This window comes from Dromiciops gliroides, chromosome 5 (genome assembly GCF_019393635.1).
Source record: "Dromiciops gliroides isolate mDroGli1 chromosome 5, mDroGli1.pri, whole genome shotgun sequence".
NCBI lineage: Eukaryota > Metazoa > Chordata > Mammalia > Microbiotheria > Microbiotheriidae > Dromiciops > Dromiciops gliroides.
This window is the reverse complement of record NC_057865.1, coordinates 188,284,318-188,310,560: the sequence shown is the minus strand read 5'-3', so window position 1 is coordinate 188,310,560 and position 26,243 is coordinate 188,284,318. Positions and strand designations below refer to the sequence as shown.

The 26,243-nt window shown below is 38.2% G+C and overlaps 1 protein-coding gene across 8 annotated transcripts in view; it reads left to right on the top strand.

Moving 5' to 3' along the window:
- RIMKLB (ribosomal modification protein rimK like family member B) overlaps positions 1–26,243 on the top strand; it is a 98,039-nt gene that overhangs the window by 41,674 nt on the left and 30,122 nt on the right. For all 8 annotated transcript variants that reach the window (XR_006353302.1, XR_006353303.1, XR_006353304.1 and 5 more), the window contains exon 3: positions 22,990–23,220. Coding sequence is in view for 1 of the 8 variants with exons in the window: in XM_043967403.1 (XP_043823338.1) it covers positions 22,990–23,220 (231 nt within the window). In the remaining 7 variants the exon portion in view is untranslated. The remainder of the gene's footprint in view (positions 1–22,989; positions 23,221–26,243) is intronic.

Sequence of the window (26,243 nt, the reverse complement as noted above, 5' to 3'; positions counted from 1 at the left end):
CTGTTATACTGTACTGTACTATATATTGCCCTAGTACTTCTATATTGCTTCAGTGACTTCCTTAATTGCCCGCAGGATAATCATTAGGCTAGCCACTGACTAGATAATCTGGGCATTAACTGCTATATTCCTTTATGTCTGACCATCAAAAAAGCATATTAACCAACAACTTATTTTCTGCCCCTATAGGCAACTGAGGGCCATAATGTAGCACTTGTTCATGGATTTTTTTTTTCTAGAGTAATGAGGGCCCTCTGGGTGTCCCAAAACCCATTATTTTCTCACAATAGACAATACTACCCACATCCAGAGAAAGAACTGATAGAATCCAAATGCAGATCAAAGCATACTATTCCTTTTCACTTTGGGTTTTTTCCCCCCTTGGTTTTTTTTTTTCCTTTTCTGTTTTCTTTTTTCACAGTGTGACTAATGTACAAATATGTTTTGCAATGTTGCATATGAATAGCCTATATCAGGTTGCTTGCTGTCCTGGGAATGGGGTTGGGAGGGAGATTATTTTCCAATTAACAACATGTCCAGGAAATATCATAGCTTCAGTAACAGATCCACAGAATCAAACAGTTAATGTACTTTGCTGATCACTGAGTCTAACCAGTACATGAAAGGAATCCTTACTGCTTGAGAGGAGGTCACCCACTTTCCCATTCTTTAATACATTTGAATAAATGTGAATTTTCTTTTCTGATATCAAGATTAAGTTGGCCTCATTTCAACTTTCATCCATTGCTCCTGGTTTCACCCTTTGTAGCCCAATAGCTACTCCATGCCCTCCTTCACCTGACGGCCTTTCAGATACTCAGAGAATAATCGTGTTCTCACTGAGCCTAAACATGCCCGTCTCCTTCAGCTAGTCATCACGTATCATGGATGCAGGGCCATTCTCTGCCCTTCTGTGGCCATTCTCAATGTCCATCTTAGACTGAACACAACGCTTTTGATAAAATCTGAAGACACAGCACAGTGAGAATGGTATTTCCCTGTTTTTGGAAACCATGCCCTCCTAATGAAGCCCAGGCTCCCCATAGCTTTTTCTGATGTCACATCACATTGCTTACTCATTGAGTTTGCAGTCCACAGAAGCTTCCAGATCTTTTCCAGAACAGTGGCTATCTAAGTGGATATAACTCCCCCATCCTGTACTTGTAAAGTAGGTTTTTTGGTATCTAAGTGTAAGATGTTCAATTTATCCCTATTGAATTTCATCTTTTTGTACATATGTGCTAGAAATGTCACTGTCTCCATTAATTTTTTTTACTCCGGCCTGAGTATTCCCAACATTTAATTATGTATGATTGAAGCATTGTGGCTGGGGATTTCCTCAAGAGTGATAAAGCATCCTTCTAGATTTTTATGTGTTGTCTCCCCCAGTTAAAGCGTAAGTTAGTTCCTTGAGAATAGGAATTTTTTTGCATTTTCTGTTTGAATTCTGTTTAGAATAGTGCTAGGTACATAGTAAGCACTTAATAAATGCTTTTGCCACTTACTCAGGCAAATACTTTCCCAAAAACCTTACTTTCCGAACCTGTTTTTTCTTTCTTTCCTTTTTTTGTGGGGCAATGGGGGTTAAGTGACTTGCCTAGGGTCACAAGTGTCAAGGGTCTGCGGCCAGATTTGAACTCAGGTCCTACTGAATCCAGGGCCAGTGCTTTATCCACTGTGCCACCTAGCTGCCCCATAGAACCTATTTTTAACCAAAGTGGGTCCTGGCAAGGAAGCCATTTACTGAGAAAATCATTTTTCCAATAGACTGAGCTAAATTGAAGGTTCTCTGATTTTTGGATTGGGTAAATTATGCATATCAATTTATAAGGTCACTAGGAAGCGAGGGAAAAGTAGAGGGAGAAAAAGCGAAGAAGGGGAGAGAGAGATTACTTTGTGCTAAGCACCATGCCAAGCACTGGGGATACAAACACAAAAGTGAAATAGTCCCTGCCCTCAAGGAGCGTACAGTTCTAAATAATGGAGGCCACACACACACACCCACCCACCCACCAGGCAAGTCAGTTCAGTCCCAAGACAAGGAGTTCCACAATTAAGTGGATCAAATTTCCCAGGGACTAGTATGGAGGGTGTTTTCTGTTGTTCAGATCAGAGGTAAATCAAAGATAGTTTAGGTGCAGAGCAGATGGAGAACTAGAATGTTCCTCATGTTTTTCTAGTCTCCTGCCTCTTCCAAGGACAAGAGGTCCTTGCATATATCACAGATCCAAAAGTTTGCTTATTTATTAGATATCCCAGATGATCAGACAGAATTTATAGGAGCTTCCTTTGAACATACTTGGAGCAAGGCTTATACTTCCTGTATACATTTACTGTTATTCCGGGCTTGTTCTACCCAGGGTTTTAGGTACTAGGATTTTTTAATTTTGATCTTGTCCCGTCATCAAGGAGAATTTTCATAGCAGTAGGCTTTAGGTAGTATTTACTGTCTTTGTATACCTTAGATAGTCTTATAGTCTAAATACAGTACTCTATTACTGAGTTTAAACTTATGTAACAGTATTCGGAATTTATGTGAGATAGACCCAAATTCTTGATTACTGTCTTCTTCCTTGACCAGTACTACAACCCAGATATCTTCATCTTGCAGCTGGGCCCACTTTCAGTCATCCTCTTTTAGCCTTTGTGTTCAAAAGACACTGCTTTTGGACAAAAAAGGTATCTAATTTGGCATTCATTTAGATACAGTCAGTGGGCCTAATGTATAACTGTATGCAGGAAACATTCAATGATAGTCTAAAACAATATCTTCTAAATAAAATAAGAGGTGTCCATTTAGCAAATAGCATACTGTAGCTCCCATTTTCCTGTTATAAAATTGCTTCTAGAACATTCTGGCTGACAGTTGTATTTATGTTCAAAGTACTTTCTTGGATTGGCAAAAGCCATTATTGTTATATGAATAAAGTAATTAGGTTAATTCACATTTCTTATTACATTTATATTCCAAGGGTAATAAGAGATTGAGTTCAGACTTACCCCTTGTCCAGGACAGTATTTCAAAAGTTTCTGTGCTCCTGCTTGGGATTCCAACTAACAAGATATTGACAGATGAGATCATTTTCTGATTCCTCTTCCATTTAGCTGGACTAAAGTTGTTTTTCCTTTTGGCAACTTTTATCATAATGACCCATATGGGAACCCTACTATGGGAAGAAGTTACTTCAAGCCATTTTGTTTATCACTTAAATAATTCTGTACTCCTTTAATGGTGGCAGCATGGTAGTAATAAAGTGCTTGAGATAGAGTCATTGAGTCCTAGGTTCTTAGTACTTTTTCTAGCCGCTTTATTAGTAAAGTGGAAATAATATCTGAAATACCTGGTTGTTTTTAAACTCAAACAAGATAAAATATGCAATGTGCTTTGCAGCCTTTAATGAAATATATATAAACAGCATTTATTGTTATAATGGAGAATTTATTAAATGAATGGATGTATGGAATGTCAAACATTTAGTAAGCTCATACTGTAAGTAAAGCACTGTTTGTAAGGGGAATGCAAAACTTGTAAAAAAAGTTCACTGCAAAAAATTTTCTTAAATTACTATTGATTTTTGGGGTTATTTTGTATTGCCTTCCTTTCTCAATATGTTCCTCTATTTTTCTTACTAAGTGAGCTGTACCTAGTAAAGGTACAAATATTTTCTCCATTCTTTTCTCAGGCAGAATTTGGTATCATCATTGTATATGTTTTCTTGGTTTCACTTCATTCTGCATAATTTTATATGTCTTCTCAAACTTCTTTGAATTTTTGATACTCATCTTATGGCATAGTACTATTCCATCAAACCCATGTATCACAACTCTTTTGTTCTGATTCTTTGCTACCAAAAAAAATTGCTATGAATATTTTGTTGAGTATAAGATCCTTTTTTTTTTTTTTTTTTTTTTTTTTTTTAGTGAGGCAATTGGGGTTAAGTGACTTGCCCAGGGTCACACAGCTAGTAAGTATTGTCTGAGGCCGGATTTGAACTCAGGTACTCCTGACTCCAGGGCCGGTGCTCTATCCACTGCGCCACCTAGCTGCCCCTATAAGATCCTTTTTAAAAAGATCTTTGACTTTCATGGAGTATATGCTTAGGAGTGAGGTCTCCGCATTGAAGGGTTTAATTGTAATTTTAATCTAAATTTAGAAAGACCATTACAGATTTGAGTAAACATCTTTTTGTTGGCAAAAAAAGATGTTTTGTTGGCAAAGCTGTTTAAGAGCTAATATAAATGTCTTATGGTAACTTGGGGTTGCTATTATATGAAAACCTAGTCCTTTTCAAAATGGTCAGGAGTTAACATTTCTTTGCTTATATTAACAGATGTCTTTCCTTCTCCTTCCCTCTCTGCTGCACTCTGTTGCTGGGATACTGCTGCTAATTTTCATGACTTAACTTTAGTAGCAATGTCTTAAATTATACATTTCACCATTCCTCTTTTTGTGGCTTTTGAAAATCTTTTTAAAAGGATTACTATCTCAACGAAAAGTGCTCTGGTATTGGGTGGGGTGGAGGGGAGAGAATCAACTGCTTTTCACTGGTTCCTATCTAGTCAAATAGAAGTAATTTGATTTTTTAAAAAATATACGAGCTTTTTTCCCCTCTTTACAACTTAGTTCATATTGCAAGTTTTGTTGTTTCAGTTGTTTCAGTTGTATCTGACTCTTTATGAGGTGTTCTTAGCAAAGATACTGGAGTATTTTGTCACTTCCTTCTCCAGCTCAATTTAAAGATGAAGAAACTGAGGTAAATAGTTAAGTGACTTGCCCAGGATGACACAGCTAGTAAGTGTCTAAGGTAAAATTTGAACACAGGTCTTTCTGACTCCAAACTCGACACTTTATCCACTGTACCACCTAGCTATTCCACTTCGAGTATTAATAAATATTCCTTTAAGTCCTTATATATTTGATATGTTAAATTTGTATACCAAATAGATTTTCTTACCTTTTGATAAGAAAACTAGTTCCCAGATTTGCTATTACCAAGACTAGTATACTAAATCTCCTTGGGAATATTTTGCCTATTTTTCTGGTTACTAGAGCAGATTCATCTTAATGATTGAGCTCTGGCTCTATCTTGTCTTAATGTCTCCCCTTAGTTTACAAACAGATAGGGCAAACATTATTATTTAGGGTAAAGGGCTTTAATTGAGTTGTTACTTGGGTAGGGATTTTACATTCATCCTTATTGAATTTGTTTTATCTAACCCTCTGCCAATCATTGGTTTGGAGGTGGAGTATATCTGGGAAATAGCATATGCATTCTTTTTATTTTAGTAATAGCTAGCCTGTCACATTACTTTGACCTCAACACTGATTTTAAAATGGAGCAGCAGTTGCCTGCTTGCTTTTTTTCCCAAACACATGACTGTGTCAGCTGCAATGCGGCAGAGCTTCATGATAATGAGGTGAGCTGCCAGAGCAGCCTCCCTCTAGTCCCTGAATTATGAAGCAGAATCAGCTAAATTAATGACTTCTAGATTATTCTTCATTATCAACTATGCATACTTTGGACAGTGAAATTTGGCTATGGGTGATAGAGTTAAAAGGAGAGGAAATTTGGAAATAAGATATTAGGAAATTGAGGAGGAATGAGGAAAGATATACAGAAACATGTTATACAAAGACACTGTAGTGGAAAACACAAATTTTCCTCAAGCGTTGGAATATAGACTTTAAAATTGCATGCATTTTTTTCTTTAAAGAAACAAACTAGTTCTCATTATTTAGTGATGCATGTCAATTGAATCCTAAATCAGCCTTCATAAACTCAATATTATAATGACTGATTTAACACTTTTGAGAATCATCTGAACTTTTGTTCTACTTTTCAATATTACTTGTCCTCTTCAGGAGTGACCACCATTGTTTGGAGCCTAGTATTGAAGGATGGTGATTTGAAAGTCTGGGAAACAATCTTTTTTTTTTTTTTTTTTTTGGTTTTTTTGCCAGGCAATGGGGGTTAAGTGACTTGCCCAGGGTCACACAGCTAGTAAGTATCAAGTGTTTGAGGCCGCATTTGAACTCAGGTACTCCTGAATCCAGGGCCGGCGCTCTATCCAATGCACCACGTAGCTGCCCCTAGGGAAACAATCTTGGTGGTCAAGATATGTCTACAAGGCCAGATAAGAGTTCAATGTAATTTAAAGTGTCTTGTTGAAATCTTATAGCAATTAACATCTTGCAGTACTACTTGGAAAACATTTTTGTAAGGGTTTACATATCTAAAATTCAAAATTACTTGGTAATTTTTTTGATTTGACATTTGAAAATGTATATGTGGGGGCAGCTAGGTGACACAGTGGATAGAGCACCGGCCCTGGATTCAGAAGGACCTGAGTTCAAATCCGGCCTCAGACCCTTGATACTTAGTAGCTGTGTGACCCTGGGCAAGTCATTTAACCCCAATTGCCTCACCAAAAAAAAAAAAAAGAAAGAAAGAAAATGAACATGTAAAAATCCTCTGTTTTAGTGGCGACTTGAGGTAATTGTCTGTATTATTGACCTAAACAACAGAAATACCTCTAGTTATCTAAATTTAGCTGACTTTTTTTTTTTTATAATCTGGTTGACTATAGCCCAGGGTCACACAGCTAGTAAGTGTCAAGGGTCTGAGGCTGGATTTGGACTCAGGTCTTCCTGAATCCAGGGCTGGTGCTCTATCTACTGCGCCACCTAGCTGCCCCAGCTGACTTTTTGTTTTTTAGTGAGGCAATTGGGGTTAAGTGACTTGCCCAGGTTCACACAGCCAGTAAGTGTTAAGTGTCTGAGGCCGGACCCGAACTCAGGTCTTCCTGACTCCAGGGCCGGTGCTCTATCCACTGTGCCACCTAGCTGCGCCCCCCCCCCCCCAGCTGACTTTTAAAAATAGTATTTTATTTTTTCCAGTTACATGTAAAGACAAATTTTAACATTTAAAAAAATTTTTTTTTTAAGTTCCAAATTTTTACCCTCCCTAAGATCATAAGCAATTTGATATAGGTTGTATATGTGCAGTCATGTAAAACATTTCCATATTAGTCTTGTTGTGAAAGAAGAAATGGAACAAAAAGAAAAAAACTACAGAAAAAATAAAGTGGAAATTTTATGCATTCAGACTCCCATCATTTTCTTTCTCTGCATGTGAATAGCATTTTCTATCATGAGTCTTTTTGGAATTATCTTGGATCATTGTATTGTTGAGAAAAAACTAAGTCAATCATAGTTAGTCACATAGTGTTAACTGTTAATGTGTACAATATTCTTCTGCTTCTGCTCACTTTACATTGCATCAGTTCATGTAAGTCTTTCCAGGTTTTTCTGTAATCAGTGTGCTTGTCATTTTTTATGGCACAATAGTATTCCATAACAATCATGAAGTACAACTTATTCAGCCATTCCCCAATTGATGAGCATATTCTCAGTTTCCAATTCTTGGCCACCACGAAAAAAGCTGCTATAAATACTTTTGTACATGTAGCTCCTTTTCCCTTTATGATCAGTTTTGAATATAGACCTAGTGGTGGTATTGAGTTCTGCTGACTTTTGAGCTGTCTAGATTTTTTTAGTTGGGTATTGTAGTCTTAAGACTAGTAGTATGTTTTCTTTGGTAATAAATTTATTTATTTATAATTTTCCCCAAGTTACATGTAAAAACAGATTTTCACATTGATTTTTGTTTTATTTTTGTGGGGCAATGAGGGTTAAGTGACTTGCCCAGGGTCACACAGCTAGTAAGTGTTAAGTGTCTGAGGCCGTATTTGAACTCAGGTCCTCCTGAATCCAGGGCTGGTGCTTTATCCACTGAGCCACCTAGCTGCCCCACACATTGATTTTTTTAAAAAAACTTTGTGTTCCAAATTATCTTCCTCCTTTCCTCCCCACCACTCCTTAAGAAATCAAGCAATTCAGTATAAGTTATACATGTGCTGTCATGCAAAACATCTCCACATTAGTCAGGTTGTGAAAGAAAACAGGCAAAATGACTTTAGTAAGAGGAACTAACAAAAAAAATTTATACTTCAATCTGTATTCAGATATCATCAGTTTTTTTAGTTTTCTTTTTGTAGATGGATAAGTCTTTCAGATAGCATCCAGCTCATCATTTCTTTCACAGTTATTACTGCTAACTGTATTCCCCTCTATCCTATTCCCTCTTCTTGATATTTACTTTATTTTTCTATCTTTTTTCACCCTATCCCTCCTCAAGTATTTTGCTTCTTACTTCCCCCTCCCCCAATCTGCCCTCCCTTCCTTCACCTCTCCCTCCTTATGCCCTTCCCCTCCCACTTTCCCATAGGGTAAGAAATATTACTATACCCACTTGGGTGTGTATGTCATTCCCTCTTTGAGCCAGTTCTGATGAGAGTAAGGCTCATTCATTCTCCATCTTCCCTTCAACTACATAAGTTTTTTCTTGTTTCTTTTATGTGAGCTACTTTACCCCATTCCACCTCTCCCTTTCCCTTTCTCCAGTGCATTCCTCTCTCCCCTTAATTTTATTTTAAAGATGTCATCATGGTGACACAGTGAACAAAGCACCAATCTTAAATCCAGGAGGCCCTGAGCCCAAATCCAGCCCCAGGCATAAGCCAACCCACCCTGACTGCCCCACAACAACAACAACAACAACAAAACATTTAATTTTTTAACATCCCTCATGATTTCTTTTTCCTGTTTACCTTTTTATGCTTCTCTATAGTCTTATATTTGAAAGTCATTTTCTATTCAGTTTAGGACTTTTCATCACGAATGTCTGAAAGTCCTCTTTTTCACTTAAGTCCCATCTTTTTACCTGAAAGATTATACTCAGTTTTTCTGGGTAGGTGATTTTTGGTTGTAATCTCAGTTCCTTTGCCTTCTGGAATATTATATTCCATGCACTCCAATCCTTTAATGTAGAAACTGCTAGACCTTGTGCTATCCTAACTGGGCTCCATAGTACTTGAATTGTTTCTTTCTAGCTGCTTGCAATATTCTCTCCTTGACCCTGGGAGCTCTGGAATTTGGCCATAATATTCTTGGAAGTTTTCATTTTGGGATCTCTTTCAGGAGGTGATCGGTGGATTCTTTAGTTTCTATTTTACCTTCAGCTTGTAGAATACCAGGGCGATTTTCCCAGACAGTTTCTTGGAAGATGGTGTCTAAGCTCTTCTTTTGATCATGGTTTTCAGGTAGTCTAATAATTTTCAAATTTATCTCCCCTGGATCTATTTTCCAGGTCAGCTGTTTTTCCAAGGAGATATTTCACATTTCCCTCTTTTTATTCATTTGGGGTTGCTTTATTGTGTTTTTATTTCTCATTAAGTCATTAGTTTCTATTTGCTCAAACCTAATTTTTAAGCAATGATTTTCTTCAGAGAACTTTTGTACCTCTTTTCCCATTTGGTCAATATGGCTTTTCAAGCTGTTGACTTTTTTTTTTTTTTGCATCACTCTCATTTCTCTTTCCATTTTTTCCTCTACCTCTCTTACTTTTCCCTGTACCTCTTACTTACTCTCCAAAGTCTTTTTTGAGTGCTTCTTGTGGCCTGAGACTAATTCATATTTTTCTTGGAAGCTTTGGGTGTAGGAGCTTTGACTTTGTTATCTTCTTCTTCGGGTGTATTTTGATCTACTTTGTCACCAAAGAAACTTTCAATGGTCAGCTGCTTTCTCTGCCTGCTCATCTTGCCTGCCTATTTCTTGGCTTTTAACTCCTTCTTAACATGGAGCACTGCTTCCAGGACACACAGCCCCAAGCTTCAGGGGGTCCCAGGTGGTATGATTTAAGGAGAGGCTCATTCTCAGCCTGCCTGGCCTGTAAGTAACCACAGGCCTGCTTGCTCTTTAACCTGACAGCAGAAATCTGATTGAAATCTGATTCTCTGTGGTTGCAAGCTTGGCGAGCCTGTGCCCCTCCCCCTCTGGGCTGCTGCCACTCAAGTTTGCTTCCTGGTTCTCAACATGGGCAACACAACAGTGCTTTCCCTTAGCTCCAGGAGAGACTCCTGCCAGCTGCCCCCTGGCCAACCCCTGGACTCCCTCACTGGTCTGTAAGCTGAGTTCCAGAAGTACTAGCTGAAGCTGATGATTCCAAGGCTGGAGGCGCGGCTTACTTGGGGCTGGATCTGCGCAGCATGGCTGTGTTCCCCTCCCTGGTACAACAGACCTTCCTTCCTCCCTTTTAATCCGTTTTTGGATGGAAAATGATCTCATTTTGTTCTTTTGTGGGTTCTGCTGCTCCAGGAATTGTCTTATGGCATTGTTTGGAGGTATGTGGATGGATCATGGATCGTGGGGAGCTCTGAAAAGTTACTGCTTTTCCTCCACTATCTTGGCTCTGCTCCCTGGTACTATGTGGATTGTTGTTTTTTTTTTTTTCCCTCTTTGTGTGGGACAATGGGTGTTAACTGATTTGCCCAAGTGTCAAGTGTCTGAGGCTGGATTTGAACTCAGGTCCTCCTGAATCCAGGGCAAGTACTTTATCCACTGTGCCACCTAGCTGCCCCAGTAGTATGCCATGGGGTTTTTGTTTGTTTGTTTGTTTTTTGGTAGTATATTTTTTAATGTCAGGTTGTGCACTGACATTTCAAAATTAAAATTGTTAAAGTAGGAAGGAAAGTTAGATGCAATGTAGTGGTGGTACAATCTATACTTAAAGAGGAATCCCTTCTATAACATCTGGAAAGGTAGGTGTATCCTCTCTCATATAACTCCAATAATGGGGGGCTCCACTAACCACTGAGGGACCCCTTTCAACCTTTAACTCATAGTTTGGAAGTGTTTCTTTATATTGAGTCTAAATATCTTTCTCTTCAATTTCTACTTATGCTTCCCAGTTCTGCCTTTTGAGATGAAGTAGTACAAGTTTATTGTCCTTATCAATGAAAATACGGGTTAGTCCTCCTATGAAAAGGTCTCCAGTTCTTTTACCATCTTGTTTGCTCTACTCTGCACCTCCAAACCAGTGTTGAGGTTCTTCCTAAAATGTTACTCCCAGAACTGAATATATAATATGTTATATATGCATAATATATGCATCTAACAGTATAATTCATAGTATATAATTGAATATATACAATATATAATATGGTCTGGCAAGTAGAGCACAATAGAACTGTCATCTTGTTCTTTGCATTATTTCTTGAATGAAGATTAAAATTACTAAATACTTTTGTTGTTGCAATGTTGTACTTGCACTCCTATTGAGCTTGCAGTTCACCAAAATCCTGGGGTCTCTTTCACACAAACTTTTGTGTACTTATTCCCTTATTTATGTAATTATTTTACTCCAATTCTAGGACTTTAAATTTTTTCCTATAAAAAGTATTAGCTTGGGGCAGCTAGGTGGCACAGTGGATAAAGCACTGGCCTTGGATTCAGGAGGACCTGAGTTCAAATCCAGCCTCAGACACTTGACACTTAACTAGCTGTGTGACCCTGGGCAAGTCACCTAACCCTCATTACCCTACAAAAATAAAAAAATTTTAAAAACAAAAACCCAAAAGTATTAGCTTTGGTCTATAAGATCTTTTTGGATAGTGACTGTTGATGTCTAGTATGTTGGTTTTCCTTGACCAGTTTGTGCCATCTGAAAATTTTTTTAATATTCCCTTTATTCCTTTATCCAAATCATTGGGGGGGGGGAGTATGTACATTATTTGTAGGTGGAAAAAAAAATGGGATCCAGCTAATATTTTGGATGGCAGAATTGAGATCTCAAAACACATGAATAGGCAGAAATAGTGCAACAAAGTTTTAACAAGATGAAATTTGATAAAGATTAATGTAAATTACTGTATGAATACTATTTAAGACTCTTCATACACTCGGAAATAGATCCATTGGCCACTTTTTCCAGTGATTGTTGTACCTTTTTTTGTTGCACCCTGTCACTGGATTGGAGGAGGCATCAGCCTAGTTCCGCATTTATAACTTCTAGGCCTACCATCTACCACCATCATTCAACAATCTCTCTTCCATTGAGGTTCACTCCATATGGTTATTTCACGAAGTCTAGATTCACTTTGGCTATAATCAACCAGATTATAAAACCAGTGTCTGAGGCTGGATTTGAACTCAGGTACTCCTGATTCCAGGGCTGGTGCTCTATCCACTGCGCCATCTAGCTGCCCCCAATTATATCATCTTAATGCAGATGCTTCATAGATACTTGTCCAGGCCTAGCCTCATCTCCATCTTCCTATTGGACATCCTAAACTGGATGTCCCCTATCTTCCTTGAGTACAACATGTCTAAAACTGAATTCACCTTTTCCCTTAAACCATCCAGTCAGTGGTCAAATCCTGTTTCTACCTTTGTAACATGTCTTATATATTCTCCCTTCTCTTCTAAAACTGCAAACACTCTGCTACAGACCCTCATCTCATGCCTGGACTATTGGCACCAGGCTTCTGGTTGTCTGTCTCACTCAAATCTGTCCTCACACCAGTCCAACTTCCACTCAACTGTCAGATTGGTCTTCCATATCTCACTATATCATTCTCTTTCCCCCTTACCTGCCCCTTTCAGTAAAGTCCATTAATTCCCTATTACCTCCACAACCAAGTATAAAATACTCTGGCTTTTAAAGCTGTTTCTAACCTGAGCCCTTCTAACCTTTCTAGCCTTTTTATTGTAGTTAGTTCCTCCTACCCACCCCCAAATCCCACTAAAATTCCACCCTTTCAGGAAGCATTTTCTGATCCCCCTTAATCTTCCCTCTGAGATTATCTCCAGTTCATCCTGTATATATCTTGTTTGTACACAGTTGCTGGCCTGTTATCTTCTCCAAACAGAGAACTTTTTTGAGGGTGGGGCCTTTCTTTCCATCTTGTTTTATTTCCCCCAATATTCCAGTGAGATTTATTAAAGAGTAAGTATTCTTAGAAAGATGAGTTACAGCCCTCCAGATCTCTAAATAACAAGTGCTGAGAGTCTGAATGCTTCCCATGGTCCTGGACCTTGGGTACTTCTTTTTTGTTGTTCTTGGGTTTCTTTTGGTGGGGCAATGATGGTTAAGTGACTTGCCCGTGGTCGTCATACAGCTAGTGGGTGTCAAGTGTCTGAGGCCAGATTTGAACCCAGGTACTCCTGAATCCAAGGCCAGTGCTTTATTCACTGCACCACCTAGCTGCCCCAACCTTGGGTACCTCTTAAATAAAGGGTACATACTTATGGGCCTATAGTTTTCCTTTGGTCTCATGACAACCTTCTCCATATTCATTGTAAGTTCCAGTATGAATTTAAGAATTGAAGACACATCAGTCTTTGGCAATAATGGGATTTGAGCCTGGATTGTTCAAGCATTTATATAATGAAAACTATACTTATAACTGTGAATTTATCAGTAAAGGCCCATGCCATTCAAGCTTTCTTGAAGATTTTTTAAGTGTACTAATTGGTTAGATGGTCATATTTGAATACAGATTGTCAGGACACATGAGCCTAGTTCATAGGCACTCTTTTCCACACTTATGATTGCTTGTTGAGGTAATTCAACCATTGCACATACTCAAGATTCTCAGAGTCCTTAGATGTAAGTGCCTGTTGTCTGGAGTTGGAGAGGATGAATGGAAGAACTGATGGGCTGGTATTCATAATTAACCTAAAAATAATTGGTCCTAGTGCTGCAGACTATTATCTCAGGATATAGGTAGTCTTCTTAGCTTGGACATCGATATCCTGAAAATGACCTTGACAGAAGCTTCCTTAATTTTAGACTGAGTGTGATAAGGAGAGTACTCATATACAGAAGTTCAAAGAAAAAACACTGTTGAAATTTGGAAAAGCAAATTTATTAAGAATGACTGTGCTAGGGGCAGCTAGGTGGCGCAGTGGATAGAGCACCAGCCTTGGAGTCAGGAGTACCTGAGTTCAAATCCGGCCTCAGACACTTAACACACACTTACTAGCTGTGTGACCTTGGGGAATGGCTGAACAAGTTGCTGTATGTGAATGTAATGGAATACTATTGTACTGTAAGAAACAATGAGCAGGTGGATTTCAGAGAGACCTAAAAGGACTCATGTGAACTGATGCTGAGTGAAATGAGTAGAACCAGGAGAACATTGTACACAGTATCAACAACACTGTGTGTTGATCAACTGTGATAGGCTTGACTCTTCTCAGCAATACAAAGGTCCAGATAGTTCCAAAGGACTCATGATGGAAAATACTCTCCAAATCCAGAAATAAGAACTGTGGAATCTAGATGCAGAGTGAACCATACCATTTCTACTTTTTTGGTTTTTCTTTTTTGAGGTTTTTCTCTTTTGCATGGATTCTTCTTTCACACATGACTGATGCAGAAATATGTTTAATGTGATTGTACATATATAACCTATATCAGATTGCTTGCTGTCTTGGAGGGGAGAAGGAGGGGAGGAAGGGAGAAAAATTTGAAACTAGAAATCTTTTAAAGACAAATGTTAAACTATCTCTTCATGTAACTGGAAAATAATAAAATACTTTTACGATTAAAAAAAAAAGAATGCACTGGGGACAGCTAGGTGGTGCACTGGATAAAGCATAGGCCCTGGATTCAGGAGGACCCAAGTTCAAATTCGGCTTCAGACACTTGGCACTTACTAGTTGTATGACCCTGGGCAAGTCACTTAACCCTCGTTGCCCCTCAAAACAAAAACAAAACAAGAATGACTGTGTTTCGAGGAAAACTTAATTCTTGATAAATAGAATCAAGGATTACAGTAAACTATACTTAATTCAAAAGCTTCTATGTAGAGAACGTCTCCATTAGTGGTTCAACTTGCAGTTAGTTAACAATAACTGGCTTTATCCATCAGTTAGCCTCACTCATAGATAGAAATTGAAAAATGAGTAGCATCTCAAATTTTGTGTGTGTGTGTGTGTGTGAGGCAATTGGGGTTAAGTGACTTGCCCAGGGTCACACAGCTGGTAAGTGTCTGAGGCCAGATTTGAACTCAGGTCCTCCTGACTCCAGGGCCAGTGCTCTATCCACTGTGCCACCGAGCTGCCCCTAGCATCTCAAATTTGAGCCAGGTTACTATAAACACAAGGCAACTGACTAATGAAAGGGGCTGCTTAATATATTTTTTTTCTATTTCTTTTTTGGGGGGGGTTAAGTGACTTGCCCAGGGTCACACAGCTAGTAAGTGTCAAGTGTCTGAGGACAGATTTGAACTCAGCTCCTCTTGAATTTAGGGCTGGTGCCCTAACCACTGCGCCACTTAGCTGCCCCAGGGCTGCTTAATAATATTAACTCAGTCTTTTCTATTCCAACTCCTATTCCCCTATCTAAAAAAAAAAAGAAAGAAAGAAAGCCATTCATGCTGGCCTCTTGTCCATAACTCATACCCACCTGATATCATCCCCCAATACTCTCCTTTACATCAGTTTCTGATGAAGATTTGGGCCTTTTTCTAGCTAAGGCCTCTACATGTATTCTTTTTGTTTATTTTGGTTTTGTTTTGTTGTGGGGCAGTGAGGGTTAAGTGACTTGCCCAGGGTCACACAGCTAGTAAGTGTCAAGTGTCTGAGGCTGGATTTTAACTCGGGTCCTCCTGAATCCAAGGCCAGTGTTTTAACCACAGAACCACCTAACTGCCCCTTCTACATCTACTCTTGATTCTATCCTTTTCCATTTTCTCCAAGAGATTCCTCCCACTAACATGCTTTACAATTATCTAATATTGGCTCTGTCTGTCTACTTGCTCCTTCCCTGCATACTGGAGATAGGCCATTTTTCCATATTCTTTAAAAGGGGCAAAAAACACCTCACTAGTTCCTACCATCCCCACCAGTTGTATATTTCTCTACAAAGTTAAATTCTCTGAAAAAATAATATAGTTATCCCTTCCACATCACAGGAGTTGGGGTGCAGTGCCCCCCCCCATCTGGAAAATCCACATAAAGTGTTTTGGCCCTCCAGAAAAGAAGTCTGAATTATTATGGTATTAATAAAATATGTTGATTGTTACATTATACTAAGCATATATTTTATGCATTTGAGTTTCTAAACTTTTTCTTTGTTGTCTGTTGGCCTTCACATGTCATCAGTGGCTATAAAACTCCTCCAAAATTCCCATTTAATTTCTTATTTCAACCTGAGATATAGCCAAATTGCAATGGGGAAAGTAATGGGGAAGAGAGATCTGAATGCACATTGCCTTCACTTCCAGTCCTTTAACTGTCTTCTAAATCAAAACTTCTTAAATTGGGGGCCCCAACCCTCTATGGGATCATGTAACCAAATGTGGGGATAGTGAAAAATGTTTGATTTTTATGCATATTTTATGTACATATATACTCAGGTCATGTAAAAATTTCTTGGACCAAAAAGGAATTGCAAGTGGAAAAAGTTTTAAGAAGCCTTGTTGTAAAGCCTTTATAATCCAGCTTCTGGTCTCATTAGTCAGTTGAACTTTAGAGAGAACAAAGTTAACAATGATCTCTTAATTGTCGTTCCTAAGGGTCAAACACCCTTTTATTTATGTGTTTTGTTTTTTACTTTATGTTTATTTACACATCATCCTTATTCCATGAGAAATCTCTTATAACTAAGTAAAATAGACAAAACTTAAATAATAAAGTAACCTCATCTGGAAGTGTGTGCAACATTTCACATTGTTTTTTTTTTTTTTTTTAACAGAGGACTATTTCCTTGTAGGGCAACTAGGTGAAACAGTGGATAGAGTGCCAGGCCTGGAGTCAGGAAAACTCATCTTCCATGTGTGGCCTTAGATACTATCAGTGTGACCCTGGGCAAGTCACTTAACCCTGTTTGCCTCAGTTCCTCATCTTTAAAATGAGCTGGAGAAGGAAATGGTAAACCACTCTAGTACCTTTGCCAAGAAAAACCCAAATGGAAAGAGTCAGACATGACAACTATAACAAAACAATAGACTTCTTGTTGTCCAAAATGTTGTGAAATGACTCAGCAACAAAAAATTTCCTTGCAACAAATATGCATAGTCAAGTAAAACAAATTACCTCCTTCTCTATATACAACTCATTCTGTACTCTACACCTCTCACACACGTGTCAGGATCTGGATAGTATGTTTCATCATGATCCTCTGGATATACCTTTCAAAGTTTTTATTTATGGTATAGTTGTTATTGTATGAATTGTTCTTATAGCTCTGTTTTATTCTTCTTCAGATTTGTTCATTTTTATGTTTATGTTTGTAAAGTTGCTATCTAGCTATACTGTCTAAAAAATCTAATGAGTGGTCACCAATAAATTAGAAGCCTTAGCAAGAGTTTAGACTTTTAAGTATTTATTAAAGAGCATTAGGATCTAATGATCAGAGAGAAAGGTAAAAATCTAACTATTTCTAAGAGACCCCATCATCTGACCTGCCATGTCGAGGTCAGGAACAAAAAAGGACCCAAAGCTTCCTTCTTCCCCCCAGAAGCCTCTCCTCAAACTGAAACAGCCTGTCTACCCCCCCCCCCCAAACACACACACACACACACACACACACACACACACACGTCACTTCCTGGTGCCAAGGAACTGACCTCCTAGGCCACATGGCTTGCCCTCAGATGCCTTCTCATGGGGGAGCTTTCCTACAGTAACTCTCTAGGAGGGGGCATCACTCCAATTGTTACATGTTGTACAACTACCCTTGTTTCAGATATTCTCCTTTCTAATTCACTCCCTAAAAAGTTGCCTAACTAATCTTTGTAAGATGTTGGTCTGATCATGTTGTTGTTTGTCCTTCATTTTTTTTTTTTAAGTGAGGCAATTGGGGTTAAGTGACTTGCCCAAGGTCACACAGCTAGTAAGTGTCAAGTGTCTGAGGCCGAATTTGAACTCAGGTACTCCTGACTCCAGGGCCGGTGCTCTATCCACTGCGCCACCTAGCTGCCCCTGTCCTTCATTCTTGAAGAGGACCATGACAGATCTCATGACTTGCATTAAATTGGATTTTAAGTGAGGAAGGGTTGTGCAGAGTCATCAGCCTTACTTTCTCCTCCAAAGCTCTCTGGGTCCAGGGGCAAGATATGTTCTCAGGATGATGGGAGATGGCCCCGGATGTTTAAGGCAATTGGGATAAAGTGACTTGCCCAGGGTCACACAGCTAGTAAGTGTCTGAGGTAAAATTTGAACTCAGGTTCTTCCAACTTCAGGACCGGTGCTCTATCCACTATGCCACCTAACTGCCCCTTCTGTCATCTTATTGTCCTTTGAGCTCCGCAGTGCCTGTAAAAATAAATTATGTATTTTTTAGCCTAGCTTGAAGACCCTGTATAATCTGAATCTGCTTTCCTTTCTAGCCTCATTTCACACCACTTCCAAACATACAGACCCTACAATGTTTCAAGCCAAAGTATACTACATAGCAGCTTTTCCTCTGCATCCAAACATTTGCAAAATCTCTCCACTGTGCCCCACATGAAGTCTCTTCTCATGACTATTCAGAATCTTGTTCTTCCTTCAAGCCTCAGCTTAAATTTCTCTAGATGATTTTCTCTCTTTTGCCTCACCACACCCTATCTTAATTATATACTTTATCCAGTGAGCTATCTAGCTGCCCCTAAAGCACTGACCCTGGATTCAGAAGGACCTGAGTTCAAATCTGACCTCAGACACTTAACACTTACTAGCTGTGTGACCCTGGGCAAGTCACTTAACCCTCATTGCCCCACAAAATATATATATAAAATCTACATACACACACACACACACACATACACTTTGTTTTTTATATGTTGTATCCCTCATAACCCCTCCCCACAAAAAAATTTGTGATTAGATTTAGCGTTGTAAAGATCTTAGTATCTATAGTGTCTGACACAGACCTACGCATATGGAAGGTACTTCAGAAATGTTTGTTGTTGTTTCTTATACAGCTGCTCAGGCCAAGTGAAAACAGTAGTGAAATTGTCAACCTCTAGTTTCCCAAGCCACACTAGATTAGAAAACTACCATTTAGTCCTATGACAAAGCATTTGACAAGTGACTGTTTTTTTTTCTTTAAAAGTATACAGAAACCTTCTCCCTTACAGTGGGAGGAGAGATACTACTAGAACAGAATACTTAGCCAATATTGTTAGCCAAGATTTCTGTATCAAATGTTTTTGTCACAAGGGAAAGATTTGATGGGGGGAGGGGATGGTAAATTATATGATTATGATGTAAAAAGAAAATATCAATAAAGCATTTATTAATAAAAAATACATGTATACAGGAGATTTTCTTCCCTCTAGTTCAACAAATATGTTTAAGCAGCTGTAACGGGCAGGTTATTGTGCAGGAATATTAAGACTAAAATGAAACTTTCCCTTCCCTGTAGGATATAGGTTGGGGGTTGGGGGGGTTTGCTACATATACATAAGTAAATACAAAGTTTATACAAAATAATTTTAAGAGGAAGAATTCTAATAACTGGAAGGATCGGGAAGGGCTGGTGAAGAAAATGGCCATGGTTGTGCTTTAAAGAAAGCTAAAGATTTTGTAACATGAAGGTGAAAGAATGCATTTTAGGCATGGGTAACAACCTCTATAAAACACGGGCAAGTAAGGAAAATTGTGGGCAGAAAAAAGCTAGTAAAATAGCTTCACTGGAATGGAAAGATATTTAAAGGGGGGAATGTTATAAAATAAGACTAGGGGATAGGTGAAAGAGGAATTTGTATTTCATCCCAAAGAAAAATGAAACCGTTTAAAGATTTTTGAATGGGGGTGAAACTATCTCAATCTACATGAGAGTGATAAGGTCTTGAACTAGGGTAGTAACTGACTGGAGAGAAGACTATACAGATAGTTCTTGCTTTATATAAATTCACAATACTCATTCAACTTTACCTAAAAAAATTCTGAAAGAAAACCACATTTCAAAAAACACCTATATTAACTTTACTGTACAGTACTGTACTCTCTCTCTCTTAGCTCCTACTCTTCAACTCCCCACCAAGAGGAAAAAAAAAAGTGAACCTCCAAGTGAAAGCAGAACAGATGTGTAAAGAGACCACCACCCTATCCAGATTGGGGACTTGGGGAGAGACCTTTGCCCCACTCTGCCTACCTGCCCTTGTCTCAAACCTCTACCTGTCTTCCATCCATGCTTGGGTACTGGGTGTCTGTTCCCTGGCCCCCCTACCTGTCACCCATCCTCTTCTGTCTGTGTCTGTGTCTGCTTGTTGTTCTTAGTTCCATCCAAGCCCCAACATCTTCCTTGTCCTGCTCTCACTACTCCATTCTTGGTCCCTTCTTCAATATGTCTTTGAACTCTGTGCCTCCCTTTCCTTTCCACATCCACAGGCAAATTCACATAAGTAATGCAAGAACTTTCTTTACATGGCAAGAAATGTTATGAAAGAAAAATCAGCAATTGACAACTGGAGATGAGATTTGAGGAAGGGAAAAGAATCAAGGATGACTCCAAGATTAGGGACTTGAAAGACTGGAGGGATGGTGGTACCATCAATAGAAAGGAGGGACGTCCTTGGGATTAAATATGAGTTCTGTTTTAAGTTGAGCCCAATCTATTTGTGGGTCATTTAGTAGGAGTCTTAATAAACAATTGTTATATAGTCCTAGAGTTCAGGATTGAGGATTTAATATAGATTTGGGCCTCATCTTCATAGAAGAGTATTGAACCCGTAGACTTTTTTTTTCCATTTAATACTATTTTATTCACAATTACATGTAAAGACAGTTTTCAGTATTCATTTTGTAAGATTTTATGTTCCAAATCTTTCTCCCTTCCTCCCTAAGACAGCAAGCAATCTAATATAGGTTATACAGTACAATCATGTTAACATTTTCGCATAAGTCATGTTGTGAAAGAAAAATCAGAACAAAATGGGGAAAACCATGAGAAAGAAAGAAAAAAAAGGTGAATAGTATACCTCACTCTGCATTCAGACTCCATAATTCATTCTCTTGATGTGGATAGCATTTTTCATCATGAGTCTTTTCGAATTGTCTTATATCACTGAGAAGAGCTAAATCTATCATAGTCAATCATCAAACTGTTACTGTATACAATGTTCTCCTGGTTCTGCTTACTTCACTTTGCATCAGTTCATGTAAGTCTTTCAGGTTTTTCTGAAACCAGCCTGCTCCTCATTTCTTACAGCACAATAGTGATTACAATCATATACCACAACTTTTTCAGCCATTCTCCAGTTTGATGGGCATCCCTTGAATTTCCAGTTCTTTGCCACCACAAAAAAAGCTGCTATAAATATTTTTTGTACCTGTGTGAACCCATAGAAATTAATGAGATCACTTGATCAACTGTGATACTTGGCACTGTATAAATATTTTTTGTACCTGTGTGAACCCATAGAAATTAATGAGATCACTTGATCAACTGTGATACTTGGCACTGTCTTGGATCATTGTATTGCTAAGAGCTAAGTATATAAAAGACTCATGAAGGAAAGTGCTCTCCACATACAGAAAAAAGAACTATGGGGTCTGAATGCAGATTGAAACATACTATTTACACTTTTGTTGTTGCTTTTTTGTTGTCATTTCTTTGTGTGTTTTTTTCTTTTTCCTTTTTGACTCTTCTCTTACATGACTAATGTGGAAATATGTTTAACATGATTGTAATATATAACCTATATCAGATAGCTAGCTGGCTTCAAGAGGGAGGAAGGAAAGGAGGGTGAGAGAAAAAAATTTGAACTCAAAACCTTACAAAAATGAATGTTAAAAACTATCTTTACATGTAATTTGGAAAAAAAAAAGTCTGGTAAAATGAAAAAAAAATCAGAATCTAAGAAAATACAACAAAAAAGAGGACTTTGTATGTATGTATATGCTATGTAGGTATATGAGAACATAACACATGAAAAGCAATGATGGTTTTATTACTTGAAAAAATAACTGATCATTGATGTGAGCAGTGTGTAGAATTTAGCATTTTTCATTTTGTAGTCTTACTGAATGACTAGCCTCAAATACATCTCCTTACTTAGCTTGATCTAAATAACCCAAAAGCAGAATTTTATAAATCCTTTAGATGAGAAATAATAAAACACAGAAATGTTAACTACAGGAGGTCATGGAATCTTGCCCAGAGTCGAATGAGTGCCCATTTTCATAGTATGATATGGTATATTGTTTTACTATATTATACATTCTTTCAGAGCAGGAACTGTTTTATTCATTCATTCATTCATTCATTCATTCATTCATTGAGGCAGTTGGGGTTAAGTGACTTGCCCAGGGTCACAGAGCTAGTAAATGTTAAGTGTCTGAGGCCTGATTTGAACTCAGGTACTCCTGACTCCAGAGCCGGTGCTTTATCCACTGCGCCATCTAGCTGCCCCACTGTTTTATTTATTTTTCTGTATATACCTAACATCTTTATAGTAAACTGTTAAAAAAAAATGGTCATTGAAATAAATTTACTTGGATCAGTAAAGTTAGATTGGTTCTGGCTCTAGGATATGCGTAATGACCTATAAAAGTAAAGCTACATTAATTAAAGGAACCATCTTGAAGAAAACCATTCAGGAAAAGAGTTTGGGGATTTTAATAATAAATTTAATGGTTTCTTTTTAAAAAAATACAATGTTTAGAAAATATTTCCATTCCAATACAGTATAACCTTTAGTCTAGTCTGTTGGGTTTTTTTATAGTTTTTCAGGCTATCTGATTATATATTTATATATATATATATATATTTTGGGTCAGGGCAATGAGGGTTAAGTGACTTGGCCAGGTTCACATAGCTAGTAAGTGTCAAGTGTCTGAGGCCGGATTTGAACTCAGGTCTTCCTGAACCCAGGGCCAGTGCTTTATCCACTGTGCCACCTAGCTGCCCCCTAGTCTAGTCTATTGAAGATAAAATTTACTTTTATTAAACTATGGAGTTATGAATCCCGATATTGCCATAGTTTTGACATTTGCATTGTTGGTCATCATGGGTCTTAATGATCAATAACAATGCAAAGTATTACATGAACTGTGCTTTGGAATATATGTATTATTGTGCTTTGTTGTCTTTTCTATCATCTCCTTTGAACCTTTTAAATTAATGCACTTATTTCTCTTCCCTCTGTTTGCAGGTCTCCGAATCAATGGGGAGTTGATCACTGCCTATCCCCAGGTGGTGGTTGTAAGGGTACCAACACCTTGGGTGCAGAGTGATAGTGATATCACTGTATTACGTCACCTAGAGAAGATGGGATGCCGGCTGATGAACCGGCCTCAAGCTATCCTGAATTGTGTCAATAAGTTCTGGACTTTCCAAGAGCTAGCTGGCCATGGTGTTCCTCTTCCAGATACCTTCTCTTATGGTGAGGCCATCAATAGGAAAATATTGCATGAGTCTACAATCCATCAGTTTTCAAAGGAATGACCAAATGCTTAAGGAAAATCCAGCAATGAGGGACTTCATAGATAAAATAACTTAAAGACTTTGTATTTTTAACAATTTGAGTAGGCTAGTTACAGAATCTTGGCTTCTCATTTAACTCCATACTACAAGACAGGAAATAATAGAATTTCATTACCATTCTATTCAACACAGACTTTTATTAAAAGCACCCACTAAATTCAAGGCGCTATACTAGATTTGGGGGGGGGCAGGGCAATGAAGGTTAAGTGACTTGCCCGGGGTCACACAGCTAGTAAGTGTCAAGTGTCTGAGGCTGGATTTGAACTCAGGTCCTCCTGAATCCAGGGCCGGTGCTTTATCCACTGCACCATCTAGCTGCCCCCAAACTTATAATTTCTAATGGTGTTTATAGTTAAGAAGATTAAAAATTATTTCAGAAGAACTAGCAATAGGGAAAGATCAGCACCATCAAGAAGTATAAGGATTCTCCAATATAGAGTTGAAAAGGAAATGGATCTAGGACAACTTCTTAGATTTAGAGCTATAAGAGGTCTTAGACATCATCTGGTAAATGTCTTGTGCAAGGTCATAAAAGTAATAAATTATAGCTAGGATTTGATGTTAAGTCCTCTGACTCCAAAACTATCGTACCTAAGGGATGGTTTGTGCAAATGCATAGAAGTAGGTTTTGGTATGTTCAATTAGGTAACCATTTAGTTCATTTTCAGCTAGAACCTAGACTCTTTGAAGAATAGTAGTTTGAAATAAGGCTGGTTAGAGCCAGATTATATAGAGTCTTTACTGACAGGTTTACATTTTATTTTACTGACAGGTTTACATTTTATTTTAGAGGGAATATGGAGGCCTTTATAGCTACAGAAGAGAGGTTATACACTTATAGCAGTGTTTTTGGAAGATTATTTTCATAGCTTTATGGAGGATGCATAAGGTGGGGGATAAGGGGGTAGAGACTGGTATCAGAGAAACTGGTGAGGAGGTTATGGGAATGAAGTAGATTATTAGGGACTGAACTAGAGTGATTGATGGCTATGTGAATGAAGAAAAGGAGAAAGATTCAAGAGCTATCTTAAATGATGTAGACTTTGCATATGAAGAATGAGGAAGAGGAAACTATGAAGAATAACAAGGTTATGAACCTGAGTTTCTAGGAGGATGTAAACAGAAATGGGGAATAGCAAGTATGGTAGATATAAGATTATGGTAGAAGATATTATCAATTTTGTTTTAGTTTTTCTGAGTTACTGTAGGCAAAAATGCCCAATAGGCAGTTGACAATGTGATCAGGGAGATAGGTAAAGAAAGAGATTAAGGAACCGAATAGATGAAATCACCAAGGGTAAGAATATGGGCCAAGTACATTGGTTTTAGGAGGAGGTAAGTCAGCAAACATTTTTGGTTTTTGGTTTTATTGGCATATAATTTTTTTTCAACCTTAATAGTATTTTATTTTTCCCAGTTAAAAAGAGTTTTCTTTCTTTTTTTTTTTGTTGGGTTTTTTTTTGGTGGGGCAATGAGGGTTAAGTGATTTGCCCAAGGTCTCACAGCTAGTCAATTGTCTGCGGTCAAATTGGAACTCAGGTCCTTCTGAATCCAGGGTCAGTGCTTTATCCACTGTGCCACCTAGCTGCCCCCAGTTAAAGAGTTTTCAACATTTTTTACAGTTAGAGTTTTCAACATTCTTTTTTTAAAGATTTTGAGTTCCAAATTTTTTTCCCTTCTTCTCTTCCCTCCCCCCCTCCTCAAAACAGTAAGCAATCTGATATAGATTCTATGTGTATAATCACATTAAACATGTTTCCACATTAGTCACGAACAAACATTTATGACGTGCATACTTTGTACAAGACACTGTGCTAGGCACCAGGGATATATATAGAGAGAAATGAAATAGTCTCTGCAGTTAGGAGCTTACATTCTGTCATTTATATCACCCTTTGTGAAAGTAGTTGTAATTTACAATTGAGTAGTGGCCAAAGAAATAAAATAAAGTTGAGGAGGCAATGAGTGTAGATAACTGTAAAAAGATAACCTATAGTATGGTAGGTGAGGGTGAATAGAGGGGCAGTAGAACCAGTATAGGTGGCAATGGCGGCGGGGGTGGTGGTGGTGTTAAAGATGTTAGGAAGATCAAGTCATGTATGTTTTAGGTATCAGATAATTACTGTATTCTTTTGGCATAACATTTTTAGGAAGGATATTCATTTGCTTGAGAGTATAAAAAAGAGTGACTAGAATGGTGAAGGACCTTAAAGAGTATATCATATGAGCATATGGTAAAGAAACTGAGAGTGTTTAACTTAGAAGAGACCTGGGAGCTATCTTCAAATATTGGATTGTTCTTTATGCTGTTCACAATTTAACTTTTACCCTATTTGATCCCAGAGGGCAGAACTGAGAACAATGAGTAAAAAGTTCAAAAGAGGTCAATTTAGGTTTGATCTAAGGAAAACTTTTAACATTTACTTCTGTGCAAAAGTACCATGGGCAACCTTGGATAATAGTGACTTCTCCTTCATTGGAGGATAGTCTTCAAACAGAAGCAGAATCTCAACTGTATGGGGATCTTGTAAGGGAGATTTCTTGTTCAGATGGGGTGAGACTTGCTGAGGTGCAGTACAAAGAATTCTGGATTTAGTCAGCACCTGGTGTTGAATCCTAGCTCTGTCACTTAATACCTGTGTGACCTTGGGCTATTCACAACCTATTTATTAGTTCCTTAGTTTCCTCCTCTTTAAAATGAAGTATTTGGACTAGATGATTTCTTTTTTATTTTTATTTTATTTATTTATTTTTTGGTGAGGTGATTGGGGTTAAGTGACTTGCCCAGGGTCACAGAGCTAGCAAATCTTAAGTGTCTGAGGCTGGATTTGAACTCAGGTCCTCCTGACTCCAGGGACAGTGCTCTATTCACTTTGCCACCTAACTGCGCCCCCCTCCCTCCCTCCCCCTCCCCCCCCCCCC